This window comes from Choloepus didactylus, chromosome 18 (genome assembly GCF_015220235.1).
Source record: "Choloepus didactylus isolate mChoDid1 chromosome 18, mChoDid1.pri, whole genome shotgun sequence".
NCBI lineage: Eukaryota > Metazoa > Chordata > Mammalia > Pilosa > Megalonychidae > Choloepus > Choloepus didactylus.
The window spans coordinates 63361328-63376343 of NC_051324.1; the positions used below are offsets into that span (position 1 = coordinate 63361328).

At 45.9% G+C, this 15016-nt stretch overlaps 1 protein-coding gene across 1 annotated transcript in view; it reads right to left on the reverse strand.

Annotated features, from left to right (window-relative positions):
- The window catches only part of LOC119514810, a 71030-nt gene that overhangs the window by 1120 nt on the left and 54894 nt on the right, over window positions 1–15016 (reverse strand). The window contains exons 3-6 of the mRNA XM_037810530.1: window positions 14376–14669; window positions 8501–8519; window positions 3745–3922; window positions 1155–1306 (exon numbers count right to left, since the gene is read on the reverse strand). Coding sequence (XP_037666458.1) covers window positions 1155–1306; window positions 3745–3922; window positions 8501–8519; window positions 14376–14669 — 643 coding nt within the window. The remainder of the gene's footprint in view (window positions 1–1154; window positions 1307–3744; window positions 3923–8500; window positions 8520–14375; window positions 14670–15016) is intronic.

Below are 15016 nucleotides of genomic sequence, written 5' to 3' on the forward strand. Positions count from 1 at the left end.
GGGCATTTTGCCAAGCTGTCAAGGTGTTATGGATTAAACTGTGTTGCCCAAAAAGACATGTTGTAGTCCTCATCCCCAGAATCTCAGAATGTGACCTTATTTAGAAATAGGGTCATCACAGATAGAATTAGGTGAGCTAAAATGAGCTCATACTGGACCTTAATCCAATATGGCTGCTGTCCTTATAAGAAGAGAAAATTTGGGCTCAGACATTGGGGAGAACACCCCAGCAAGCCACTGCCAGGAGCCAGGAGGAGGCATGGAACAGATGCTGCCCTGCAGGCTCCAGAGGGAGTGTGGCCCTGTTGACACTTTGATTTGCTACTTCTGGCCTCCACAACTGTGCAGCAATAAATTTAAGCAACCTCCTAGTTTCACCCCAATGTGCCCTTCAACAATAATGATTTTTTTTTGCACATGCTGTGAAGTGAACATGGTTGGAGGCACTGGCTGAGTTATATTGCATTAGAAAAAGGAAATTCTAAGGCTCTAACCACACCCTGAGAATTGGAATTGCCACAAGCCTGGGAATCTGCATTTTAATAAGGCTTTCCAAGTGATTCATATGCATTCTTGAATTTTTAGAACCACAAAAATGTATATTGAGAAAGTCTCACAGAGTCATAACAATAAGTTTCAAGGAAATGAATTTTGGGGTGGTCCTACCTTTTCTTTGAATTGACTTGGTTCCAGAAGGCGGCAGGTAAGGTAGGGGGACGGAAAGAGGAACCATCTTCCTTTCTCTCACAAAAAACTTCCCCCTCCCCAAACTTCTTCCTTGCCTTGAAATGACCTTATCCCTGGACACCACAGCTGCAACCACCTGCCTTCGTCTCTTCCCCTAACCCTCAGGCCACCTCCCTACAGGTGGGATGGATCTGGTCCCTTGTGGTCGATGGGGTTATTGCCCCCAATTCTTTACTCCTTCCTGCCACGTGAACTTGTGAACAGAGAGTATATTTCTCTGCACACCACTGAGAGAGAAAAATAGATGCCAGCTATTGTAAGCCACTGAGTTTTAGGGTGGTTTTGTACACAGCGTTTTTGTGACTAGAACTGGCTACTACATCCCTCAAAGGGGTGAAAGAACTGGGGGTTGTCACGAGTGCCACCCAAAGACTCTCAGGCCCTTTACAAAAGACGAGCTTGCTCACCATCGTGGCCAGGGCCTGGAAAGGGGAGAAGGTCCGCCCAAACTGGTAGCACTTGTGCACGTCGATGTCTCCAAAGCGGCTGCGGCGCTCCTTCCGGCCGGCCAGCCTCTGCTCCAGCATCCTGTCCGTCAAGTGCCGGAAAGGGCCCTGCGGGGCAGAAAGGGGGCCGGCATGGAGGGGCGCGGACGGCACGTGGTTACCAGGTCCCAGGGCTCACACGGAGGCAGGGCGTGTGTAGGAAACCAGGCAGCTCTGCTTCAAGCCTCTCAGGTATTAGTGGGACTCTGTTTCCCTCACATAATTTTCCTTGGGAGGCAGATAAAAGGGCAGTTCCTCCATTTTTGCTGGGCGTTTGTCCCAGTTGATTGGGAATCAGGGTGCTGAGTTCTGGCCGTGGCTGGGACCGTCATGGTGAGATTAGACTCATTACCCACTGCCCTAGTGGATTACTAATTAAGGTCTTTTTCCAGTCTCGAAGTGGCGTGATGTGTGTGACAAAGGTTTACAAACCCAGCAATGAGTTGAAGGCCATGTTCCCAGAGGCAGGAGGCTGGACCTATTGGAAACTCAGGAGCTTGGGAGCAAAGTAACCCCGTTTGTGTTCCATTAGGAGTGGCCCCAACATAGGCTGCCCACTCAAGGACTTCCCCAGCCCCAGAGCTACCCTTAACAGCATCCTCTCTGCCTAACACAGGCCTCTGGGCTTTGGATGGAAAACAGCTCCTGCTGGGAGCCCACAGCTCCAGAAGCTCACCCCGGGCCCTGCCCATCACAGCTTGTTTTCCCAGTTTCTGACCATCTCCCTCTTATCTAGTTCCTCTGGATGGACAGCACCATCCCAAATTCTGCCTTTCCATTGGTTTCTCCATTACATCGGTGCCTTCTCCTGCTCTGCCCCTGTGTGACCAGTGGGAGAATGTTGCCGACCCTGGATTCTTGAACACTGGGTTCCCCCTATTTGGGCAGGAGGCCCAGCAAGTGCTGTCACCATGCACCTCTTGGTTCTTTTGCATGTCACAGAGGTGGGGATGTGGTTGGCAACATGGTGGATGAACCCCAGCTGCTGCTGACCGACTGTGCCTTCCTTCCTGGACATGACATCTGGGAGCGTGGGGGTGTGCTAAGAGTAGGCAGCTGGACACACCACAGGAACCTCATCCCAATTAGGGGGTGAGGCCATTTCCTGCCTGATTGGTTTCCTCTCACCCAGCCAGCCTCCCACACGGCAGGAAACAAAGATGTGTGGTTTTTAAAAATTTTTTCCAGTATGGACCTTAAGGATGTCATCTGGGAACTGAGATGGCTCTGGAGGCAGGCAGGAGATAGAGATGCTGACAAAAGTCAGAGGCTATGAGGGATTTCAGAGATCACGCACCCCACTCCTCAGACAAAGGCGCTGAGAGCTGGCAAGGTGGGGGCACGTTCCTGAGTTCTCACATACTTGATTTTGTCCATTTCCCTTACACCAGGCTTAAATTCACATATGCAGCTCAGGGGTGGCAACTCTGTTCCAAAGAAGGTGGTGCCAGAGTCTAGCTTGAAAAAAAGAGGTGGCTCAATGCCAATGGGTCTTAGATTGGGCCAGCCCACCCTGGATACTTGGGATTGGGCCAGACCCAGACCCCAGCTGTGTCTGCTCCTGGCCGCTCTCAGCTCTGCTCGTGTCCCTGATTTGCCAGGTTGCGTTTTTTAAGCAGAGTCTGCAGCAGCTGAGGCAGCAGCACATTTTTAACAGTGGAGCTGAATTTTGCAGACACCCCTTTTCCTGACTGCTTTACCTTCTCCACCCCTTGGCTCTTTTACTTCCTCCTGCCTCTCTCCTATGGCTCTTTCCAGACCCTGATTTTGGCTTCCAACTAAGTGTCACCCTGCTGGAGATCTTTGTAGTCCTCCAATCAGAGTTAGCTCTTCCTCCTTTGGGTGTCGTTACCACTTACCCTGGGATGTGTCCCTCGCCCTACATGACTTACTGCTGGTGTCTGTTTACTGATCAGGCCCCACTAGACCAGAAGGGCCTTGACTGCAGGGCCTGGATTTTGTCCATCTACGTGGATTCTATGTCATGTGTAAACACACAACAGAAGTTTGTCACATGAGGACATCTCCGAATTTTAAGACAATTGGGAGAAAGGGCTAGCTTTACATCAAACTTATCCAAAACACCTTTTTTATACAAAGCAAAACGACCCTGTTAACTACAGTAAGGCATTATTAGGAACTAAAGACACAGCATCTTCTATAAGGCAAGTGCAGCAGAAATTCAGGACAGGGAGGAGGACAAAGATTCCTTGGGGCTGGAGAAGACCTTTAGGAAGTTCAGAAAACTGTCAGATTCTGAGGATTTCTTTCTTCTTTCATTTTAGGGATTCCTTTTAAGGATCGTTTAGGTTAACGATGCATGATGACACGTAGTTGGGGCTTCATTTCTCTCCCCACACTCGGTGGCAGGGAAGTGGGGATGGGGGTGGCGGTGAAGAGAAACCACTTACTCCTGCTCTTTTGGTCTCCATCACAGCAGCACCTCATTTGCTCAGCTCCCCCCTCTATGGGGCACATTCTCACTGCTCAGTATGCAAAGGATAATGGAAAAAAGGGATCCTTGAAAGACTTACGTCGTGTATTCGGAAGCTCTTTGCTACTCGAGGAGATAATTCCCAGCTTCCTCCCCCAGCTTTGGTGCTCACACTTGAGGAGACCAGTGGTGGATAAACAGGTCCTGGGGGGATCGGCAGTTTCCAATCTGTTCCAAGAAGCAGGGGAGAGAAAGACTACACTGTAGGATCCCACGCGCGGTGCTCGCTTCTTCCCCCACTAGACCAGATTGGTTTTTTGTGGCCGACCCCAAAGCATAACAAAGAAGGGGCTTGTGCAACTGAGAAGGAAGGAGACCCTCAGTCTAGAGCCAAGGATGAAAGCTCTTGTGAGGAGAGGCATAGAACCTGTGTGATGTTTGAATTTGCTTTTCTGGAAGTACTGAGAATGTGATAACGGTGGGCAATTCTCTTTGACAGGTGCATTATTGATTAGTAAGTTGTTCTGCTAATGCCACATGTGTTGAATTCTCACTCTGGGGGTTTAACTGAGTAGAGAAGCTCCTTAGGACTCCAATATGGTCATTTAATTCAGTTATTAAAGAATCAGTTATGTGAGCCTCTCCTTTGCTCAGGACTTTCCTTTTAACCTTAGTGCAGGAATCGGCAGACTTTTTTTGTAGAGGGACAGATAGTAAATATTTTCTGATGTCTGTTGCAACTCAAGGTAGCTGTGGAGGGCAAGTGTAGCTGCAGACAATATGTGAATGGATGGGTGTGGCAGTGTTCCCATAAAACTTTATTTGTGGACAGCGAAATTTGCATATGTCAAAAAATATCATCCTTCTTTTCATTTCTTGTCAATCATTAGAAAATGGCAATGCCATTATTAGCTCATGGGCCATAAAAAAACTGGTTGCAGGGTGAATTTGGCCCAGCGGCCATATTCTGCAACTCCCTGTTTCAACGGATGCTTTGACACATCACCTGTTTCAAGGAAACAAGCTCTGGTTTCACACATGGCCCATGACCAAGCCTTAAAAGAAGCAAGCTCAGGCTTTCCTGTCTAATTCAAATATAAAATCCAGGGCTCTAAGGGACTTCAAAGTCATTCTGTCCATGTTCTAGACTTTAGATGTGACTACATTTAAACTAACTCAGGGATATAAGGCTCCCTTCTGTTTCAGGGGGAAAACCAAACAAAAAACTACTCCCAGAGAAAATGATCTAATCATCTTGTCCCTTAATCACACATTCTCACACTGGCCAACTTTTGGGGATGCGATGCAATCTTGCCCCATGTGTAGCGTAACTTCCTAGTGTAGTTAGAAAGGGTTGTTTGTTCTCCTTTACATGCACACTGAGGGGTGAGCACTGTCAAGTCTCCGTGTCTAGCTTTTCTTTGACACCCTCCCTTATTGGGCCAGCCATGGCCTGAGGATCTGCTTATTTTCTTTCCTCCAGATTGAAGGAGCCGATGCTGTGGAGAGCTCAGGTGGGAGACCTGGGTGGGGTTCACTGATGTGGTTCCTGAATTGCCCCAGCAGCCAGGGCTGCAGCAATGCTCTTCTAACAGAATTTAAAAATAGAGAATAAAGTAAGCTGAACATAGCAGTTTCCCCAGGATGCCAGAGTAGGTATAAAAAAATAATTCAGAATGATTCTTTCTGGGGACTGCCAAAACAATTATTTTTTGAGGCCATGGTGCGACTCTGATATTTAAAAAAATTTAATGGGTGAGGGAGGAGGATGCTGGCACAGCCTTGCACAGTGTCTTGCATGTAGTAGACGTGTAATAAATGTTTATGAAACAAATGAATGAGGACGGGTGTTTGGAAGGCTGTTTTGTCTGAGCAGGCTCTTTGGTCTCTATCCAGCTGAGCTGCCCCCCAGATCACACCTCAAGTCTTTGTAGAAGCATGCAGTTTTCTGGGTCCCCTTTAGACCCAGGCAAAACAAATCCAGTCTTAATTTTACACCATCTCAAATGGTTGCCACTTTCATCCATTTGAAAGATGAATCCAGTTTCCCTGGGCTTGCCAATGCCTCCCTAGTCAGAAAGAGTCTACTTTGTGCTGCATTTGATCAGCTCAGTTGAAGCAGGGATGGTTCAGCAGGCAGAAAAGGGGGGCCCCCACCCAGCCCAGGGGGCGTCCCTGGATTGGGAAGTTTGCCTCCTTGTGTAGGAGAAGAACTGGTGGGGATGGGGGCAGTGAGAAGGGGTCCGGGAAGGGGGGCTGGGCTCCACATTGCTTTTTTCCTTGTGAGACAACCATGGCCTTTTAGCAATTTTTAGGTTCTTATCCTTTTGCAACATATTTTGTTTGGAGGAGAGAGGGAGTGAAAGAAGACGGAGTTGGAAGGAGGCTGCTTTCTGGAAGTGGTTAAACTCTAGAGAGTAGCTTATATTCATAGAAAACAAAATATTTTTAAACGATTGCGTATAGTCTAAAATCTAATTCCATGCCCTTGGTGATGAAATCGAGCCCTTCTGCTCTGGAATAAAAGGGCATCTTTGCTTCTTGGCATTTGATTCTGTGTCCTTAAGGCAGAGCGTGGGTCCTATTGATCCGTGAAGTCCTGGCACCCAGCGGGAAGCTTGGCATGCAGCAGGTACTTAGTACATGTAGGGGACAGAGTAAACATTAGATGGACAAGCAGAAAACATCCTGAACACCAGCAGCTTTCTGGGATATGTGGGACATTGGCTCTTTTCTGAATACTGTTCCAGCTTCTCCCCACCACAGCAGCAGGCTGTCCCTGCTGGAAAGCAGCAGGCAGCAGTCCGGACCTGGGGTAGTGGTTTGAAAAGATGTGAAATGTGTTGAGATTTAATCTCTTGGCTGAAAGTAAATGGAAAAGTGCTTTATCGCTGCTCCCATCTCTTTAGCTGATCACGTCATCAGCAGTTTCTCCTTAAAAGAATTTAGCTTTCAGATTATTGGGAGGCTTCTAGACTTTGGTTACAAAAGCAGTTCCCAACCCTGGTGGTGTGTTGGAATTTCCCAAGGGACTTTTAAAAATCTTGAAGCATAGGTGCACCCCAGGCCAAGTACGTCAAATCTTGGGGGGTACGGGGTGGGGAGTGGGGCCCTGGACAAGCCTTTCCAGGTGATTCAAATGTGTACAGGTGAGATTAAGTTAGTGGACTAGAGTTTGAGCTTGCCTATCCTAGAGCAATAGATCAAAATAACTGCTCCTTTGAATATAATTTAGCAGAAAACCAGAGGCTTTTAGGGCTGAATAATAATCCCGTGGATTATCATATATGGTTGGAGTTAGCACTTATTATTTTTGACAGTGGCTCTCACAAGCCAAGAAAAAATCCTGAGTCTTTATATCAAAAAGTTGTTTAGTTGGATTAAAGTCCAACTGCTTTTTGCCAAATTTTGAACTGAGGAAAAAAGCCTTAATGCTGGGAAAACGCCATGATTTCTTTTAGAACAAGGTTTGTGTTATTTTTTGAATCTCTAGCACCTAGCACCTATCATCTTCAAAAATGCTAAAAAAATTATAGCAGCCGTCGCTTGCTGGGTACTGACTATGTTATAGCCACTATCTTGTTTTATCTTCAAAACAACCATATGAGATAGGTCCTATTAGTGTCTTCATTTTATAGGGTATGGTAGGCAGAATTCTAAAATGACCCTTAAGATTTCTGCCACCCTGTTGTGCATGCCCTATATAATCTCCTCCTCCCTCAGCGTGGGCAAGTCCCGTGGATATGATGGGATAGCACTCTTATGGTTAGATTATATTATGGAAAAGATGCAGGGCTATTGCAGATGAAATGAAGGTCCCTAATCAGAGGAATAAATTAAAAGGGAGATTGTTCTTGGTGGGCCTGACCTAATCAGGGAAACCCTTTAAAAGTGGACCTAGAAGGATTGAAAGCAGGGACTTCAACAGATATTTGCACCCTGATATTCATAGCAGCATTATTCACAATTGCCAAAAAGATCAAAGCAACCTATCAACCAATGAATGGATAAACAAAGTGTGGCATATCCACACAATGGAATATTATTCAGCCATAAAAAGAGTGAAGTACTGATACATGCAACAACATGGAAGAACCTGGAAGACATCATATTGAGTGAAATAAGCCAGACACAAAAGGAAAAATGTTGTATGAGGTTACTGATATGAAATAGTTAGACTCTAGAATACAGATTACAAGGGAATGGGGTGGGGATGGGGAATGAGAAGTCAAGGTTTAAAATGCATAGGGTTCCTATTTTGAAAGATGGAAAGGTTTTGGTAACGGATGGTGGCAATGATAGCACACCATTGTGAACATAATTAACAGCAATGAAATGTATATCTGAATGTGGTTAAAAGGGGAAATGTTAGATCGTATATATGGAAACAGAATAAAAATTTTTAAAACATCCATGAAACTACCCTACCCAAACAGTGAACCCTAAGTTAAACTATGGACTATAATTAATAGTACAATTATAAAAATGTGTTATCATCAATTTTAACAAATGTTCCACCTCAAAGCAAGGTGTTAGTAATAGGGTGGTATATATGGTAATCATGTATTTTATGTATGATTATTCTGTAAACCCACAACTTCTTTAATAAAGAAAAAAAAAGTAGACCTAGAGGTCAGAGCCTCAAGGCCTGCTGCTTGAAGAAGCTTTGCATCCTACAAGCTGCAAGGAAATGATTTCTGCCAACAAACCTGAGCTTCAGATAAGACGCTGAGCAGAGGGCCCAGCTAAATTGTGCCCTGACTCCTGACCCACAGACACAGTGAGATAGTAAGCAGATGTTGTTTTAAGCCATTAGATGTGTGGTATTTGTTACGTTTGTGGTCGCTAATACACTGGCGACAAAATAACGGTACAGAGAGGTTAAAGTTCTTGGCTGAGGACCCGTGCTGGGAGCTGGAGGAGCTGACACTTCTCTGTCTCCACGTTATTACTCTCAGCTTGTAAAGGAGGCTCATCCTGGTCGTCAGTAAGCTATAAACTGGGACAAAACCGAGGTGGATCCCAAACCAGCTGCTTTTTAAAATGAAGTGGAATTAGAGGCAGGGGAGGGGCCAGTCCACCCCACACACGGTTTATATGCACATATAGTTGGAGATCTGGGCTGGTGGTATGGGAAAGGTATCTTTTCAGACCCATGCCCCAAGCTCTCCTCCAGAGTTCACAAATACGTAAGCCATGCACAGGAGAAGGGCTGAGGGAGGCTTTTTTTAAAATCAATCCTGGGAGCACGAAGCACAATTCACTGAAAACTAAGGAAATCTTGAGAAAGAAAAAGATGCTGGCTCCCATCTGCTTTGCTCCTGCTTTGCTCCTGCTTAGAGGCTGCCAGCCTGCTTTTCTGATCAGATTCAGAGTTTAGACTGTTATAATTCTTTTGGCTCCCCTACCTTAAAGAAAAGCTAACCTTTCCCTCCAGTACTATCGTGGGTTTAATCGAGATTTTCCATTTTGTAAAAATGAAGAGAGAGGGAAAGTCTGCTTGGGGGTTTGATTACTCTGGGACTGGGGCCACCTGGCTTCACTCTGCTGGGAATGGGTGCGCTGGGAGGCCGAGATGATGGGGCAGATGCGTGTGTTCTAGTGGCAGAATCTGAATGGGTTCTCCGAGAGTGGTCACCACCCCTATACCATCTGAAATCATACTCTTACACAAAGGCCAGGGATGCCCCACACAAGAGCAGATCGCGGGTGTTTATAAGCCGAGAAGTGCTATGTGAGCTCTGACGCTGCCAGTTGTGCATTCTTGGAGTCAGGAATCAGCTGAATCTTGCTCCACTGTTTAGCAGCTGTGTGACCTTGGGTAAGTCACTTAGCTTAGCTGAGCCTACATTTCCTCTTCTATAAAACAGGGACAATAATGCTTGGGCAGACCTGCTACTCAATCCTGACTGATGAAGCAGTGCACCCCAGCTAAAAACATTTCATTATTGTGTAGCTGGGATGGCCCTGTGATGTAATTCTGGTCAGTGAGAACTGAAAGTCTATTGGAAAGTTATTGTTTTCCTGTACTCAGCTGGAATGTGCCTTTTTCTTTTCCTTCATTCACCCTACTCTCCTCTTCTGCCTGGAATGTGGATGTGATGCACAGAGGTGAGCAGCCCTATTGTGAACATGAGGATAAGGTGGAGCAGAAGGCTATGAAGGGCCTGGGTCTCTTATGGCATCATGAGTCACCTACAGACCTGTACTACCTTCCTCTGGACACACTGTCATATGGGGAAATAAACTCCTCTTTCTGTTGCTGATGATTTTCTTTTTATCCCTGAGGCCAAATGCAATTCTGTCTGATAGACAAATCTGCATAAGGTGCAGCCCCCAAGAAGTTGATAATACTTGAAAAACTTTTAAGTGTTAAAATGTGGAAGGAATAATTCAATATCTTCGTTGTAATTTAAGGATCCCTCTCTAGAGCTGTCATCAGTGTGAGAGGTGAAGGGACAGGATGCCTCTCTCTTTCAGTACTGACTCATCGGAAGCACCGACACTGATGTGGGGTAGGGACTGGGCTGGCCTAAGCAGGGTTTAACTAGGATAGCAGATCATCTCCCAGGCCTGATGCATTCTAAGTTTACCAGAGGCAGAGAAGACCTAGAACATATATTTATATCTTCAGAGCATCCTTGCCTGAGGGGTTAAGATCTCAATAACTGATAGGAGTTCATGATGACATAAATGGTCACATTCAGCACATATGCTAGTGAGGCTGTAATCTGTGTGGTAGGTTGCATTGGGTACTCTCCCCCATCCCCCCAAAAGACACATGTTCTTAATCTGCATTGCTGTGTGTGTGAATCCGTTACAAACAGGACCTCTTGAAGATGTTATTTTTAGTTAAATGTGGCCCAACTGAATGAAGGAGGATCTTAATCAGGTCGCTGGGGTCCTTTAAAAGCAGAAGAAGCTCAGACATAGTGAGAGAAAGCCATGAGAAGGAGCCAGAAGTCAGCGGGAACCCAGAAGAGAAAGGAGAGGACAATCACCCTGAGACAGAAAAGCCAAGGAAGACAAGGATTGCTATCTAGCCAAGACACCACCAACCCCAGGAGGTGGCAAGTCTTTCATACTCCAAAACCGTGAGCCCATAAATTCCCGTTGTTTAAGCCAATGCCCTGTGGAGGGTTTGTCGTAGCAGCCGGGAAACTAAGACAGCCTGCCTCAATAGGCACAGGATTTGGAAGAAGACGGGCACATTCCACTTTTGTTTCCCTGGTCCAACCCCTGCTGAATCCCTGGATTCAGCTCAGTGATGAAGATGTTGCAGAAAATCAAAATAACCCAGTTATTTGGGAGCAGGCCTGAAGGAGGGGGAGTAATTATCCTGAAGAGGAATGGACCCAGTGGGAGATATGGTGGTCATTTTTCAAATATCTGGAGGGCTGCCATGTAGAAGGCGCTCAGACTCATCAGGTACACTGAGGGGTGAAGTTGGACCAATGGTGGCAGCTTCAGGGAGTCTGATTTGGATTCAGGGCAGTACATGCAGTGCCAGCAGCCACAGATGCCAAAGCCAGAGTGGCCCATCTCAGCAGACAATCCCACTGGTGGTGGCATTTAAGCACTTACAGAACTAATACTTGCTGGGATGTTATGTAAGGGATTTCATCATGCATTCCCTTGTTGGTTTCTTCATTCGCTTCATTAATTGGTGAATTAAACAGTTATTTAGCACCTGCTATAGGTCAGGTTCCTAGTGATCAGACTATAAACTCTAAGATCCCTTTCAATTTTGTGACTCTTTGATACTCCAGTTTGCACAAGAGTATTCCAAGGTACACAGGTCTGGGAAGAGCTGCATGGAGGCAGCATGCAAGTGGCCCACTTTACATTCTCTCTGAGACTTTACTCTATCTCTTCTCCTTCCAATCATCTGTTCCTTTCAGGAAAAAAAAAAAAAGCACAAAACCTAAATCATATTCTACTGACCCATCTTGCCTTGGTGAGCCTGTTTGGACATGGTGTGCATTTATTCAATATTGGTCTGGAAGATGTGTTTTCCTGACTCTGGACAAATTGGAGCAAGCTCTGCCTTTGATCTGTGATCTTCCAAATCTCCCCAGATGCCCTCAAGCAGAGGTGGATTATGTGCAAGGGCTGCGGCTCAGATTTCCTACAACACATCCTTTCCCGAGGGGAGTGGCTGTGGATTCTTCACCAGATACAGGCTCCCCCGCTATTCTCTGCATTTTGTTTCCAAAAATTGTTGTGGAAACCACACATTTCCAAGCAAGCCTGTTTCTTTTTAAATGTTTCTGAATCTCTCTTTTTTTCTCTCTCTCATAGACACACACACACACACACACACACACACACACACACACACAAACATACACACACACTTCACCACGCCACTGCAAACCTTATGTCTGTGGACATTTCCTGCCAGGATCTCTTGCCTGGCAGAAACTGCAGGAGTTTAGAAACACTCAGGCAGGCAGTGAAAGCCAACCTCACTTTTGCAGCTGGGCATTCCACAAGTGAGCAGGGCTTTCCAGCTAAGCCTCTGCTTCTACGTGCGTCAGGCTCGCAAGATGTAGCAAGAGCAAATTGGCAGCTGTGTAGGACGGTCTGACGCTAGTGAAAGCATCTGTTGGGAAACTTGCTTTGTAATTTCCTAAGCCTTTCACAGTCAGAAGTGGGTAGAAACCCCCAAATGGAAGAAAATCCTATTTACTTTCAAGTGGGAGGAAAATAAGAAACAGACAGATTCACATTGGAGTAGTCCGTGGATTCTGAAGATTCCCAGGGTAATTGTTTCCAAAGCTCCACACTCTTAGGAAGCCAGCCCTGACTTTCTCCTCAGTTGATTTACTTGGACCAGACTGGAAGATAAGTGAGCGGAAGTGGTGTTCAAATTTGCCCTTTCCCAGACTTTGTTCTGCAAGGCTGGAGAGTAATTGGAGACTGGAATGGGGCTACTGAGTGCATTCTGTGTTAATCTCTTTGATCTTCTGAATGGTGTCATTCACTGGTGTATTTTCAGCATATAGAATAGTGCCTGACACACAGTAGGTACTCAATGAATATCTGTTGAACGAAGGAATGAATTTTTTTGTATCCTATGCACTTTCTAAAGTTCCTGTCACTTAGTTGACTATAAACGGTTGCTGCTTGAAACTATGGTCAAAAAGCAAAGGGGACTCTAATCTCTCAACACAACTGGAGGGGGATGTAAGTTAGGGAAGTTGGAAGAGAAGGCAGAATCAATATGGCAGGGTGGCTGGGGTAGGGGAGCAGGGGTATCTAGGCAGGCTCATGTGCAGACCCACAGAAAAAACATCTGAGCAGGAGCAGACCTGGAGTTTCTGCCTCGTGCCTTTTTAAGTTTCCATCTCATTCTCAACTCTGTCTGCGGTGAAGATTTCACACTCACATTGCTTCAAGGATGAGCCCTCTGTCCTAAGAAAAAGGGTTTCCCCCTTTTCTGCCTTCCACTTTTGCTATGCCTCTTCCCACCCCTTTCCTTACCCTTATTCTTCTTTAATTGCTAGTTTCAGTCCTGGGGAGTAAGATCCAGGCTTTGCAAAAGACCCCCCTCCCCCATCCGGTTCACATCTTTACAGATTTCATTGGCCTGAATGTGACTAAAATCAAGAAGACGTTCAGGGAATCAAAACTGATTTTCAAAATGTGTGTAGCATCTGCATAACTAAAAATCCTTTCTGATTCTGTGTGAATAGGGCTCTAGAGGTAATTTGGAGAATATACGTATCCCTTTCTGGCAACTACAGTTTGTCACTCCATTTAGTACTTGGAGTAAGTGACAGCTCTATGTTAATGATCAGGAAGGTTTGCATCCTCCAGTTGGTAAATGAGGTGGCTTAAAGATAACTGTTCAACTTAAACATATCTCCTTGCTTTCCACTCGCTGTTAATGAGGCACACTTAGCAGAAACATCATGTAGACTGATTTGCAAACGTTTGCTTTCCTAAGCTAAGGAAAGAACTAGAAACCCAAAGGTGAATTGCCTCTGTGCTTTCCCTCAGCTCTCTTAGCAGAGACAGTGTAGGCTCATCCATATGTCTAATCCAGGGTTGATACATTAGAGCTTTGGGAGCCATGGGCAAGGATAAGTAATTTCTGTGGGAAAGGGACAATGAAGGAGAGACAAGGAGAAAGAAGTTACAAAAGGAGAGAGAAGAGATCGTGATGTGCTTCTATATCCAGTTTAATTGCCACTCCATGGCTGCTATGCCCAGATCTGAAAAAATGATAGATATTTTTTAATGTGGATAATTAAAAAATTCCACATTTAAAGAGATATCTCTTTGGCTAGTGGATGTCCTTGCCTTAATGGGATCTGCCTTGGGCCCAGGTATGGGCTTAGCTGGAGTTGGAGACTGGATCCAACGTGGAAGGACCTACCTCTGCCTAAGCAAAGGCAATTGGGCAAGGAACTGTGGGCCTTCCTCCAGAACCAAGCCATCCTTCAGAGATGGTGCTGTCTTCTTTTCCTCCAATAATCAGATTCTCCTTCTGCAAGGACAAAGCTGACTCTCTGGGACTGCCGACGCCATATGTGGTAATTGAGCTAATTGGCATGTGTATGGCCAACCCTGGATAATAACTAAATAAGAAAATTAGGGTTTTGGAGCCAGAAGCTCAGTCATGAATAGCGGTAGCTCTGCAGACCTGCTATCTACAGCCTTGAGGTTTTTCCCTAATAGGCTTGTCCTGTGGCATCCCTTACCCTCGGAGGCTGCAGCTCCAGGTCCCCACTTCGTCACACCTAAGAAGGATACCTGGCAAATGCACGGGGACTGAGTTCATACCTGGGCTGGCCGTACCCTTGGAGTCCTTTCGCGGTTCTGTTATGCTGAGGGAAGGGCCTTCCTCAGGAGCTTGGTCCCCTTCTGTCTCCTTTGTTTTGTCCTCAGAGCCCTGGGCACCTTCTGCCTTCTGTGACATCTGACCCAGAGCCAGATGCTGATCTTCAGGCAGCTCCTCTTGCTTCCTGTTCTCCCTCTTCCTCTCACGGAGAGCTCTAAATGTAGAAAGTCCATCATCAGGTGGGAAGTTCTAAGTGACTCAACAACCCCCAAATGAGCAGCCCAGCATGTGGTCATGAGAGGAAGGGGTTAAACTGAAACCCCCAATTTCACGAAAAATTGTTTAATCTGGAAATAAAATAAATCGGTGCTGTCAGCTTCTTCTGGCTCATGGTAGTAATGAGAGAATGGTGGGAATCCTCTCCTGAGAGGTAAGACAGCTGGAGAGCAGGTGTTCCACATTAAGGCCTCCCGTGGTGGCACCAAGGGAATGAAAAGACATATACATTAAAAAATATGTATTTGGATTCCAAGGGTTGTTTATTTTGACTCATTGCTGGTT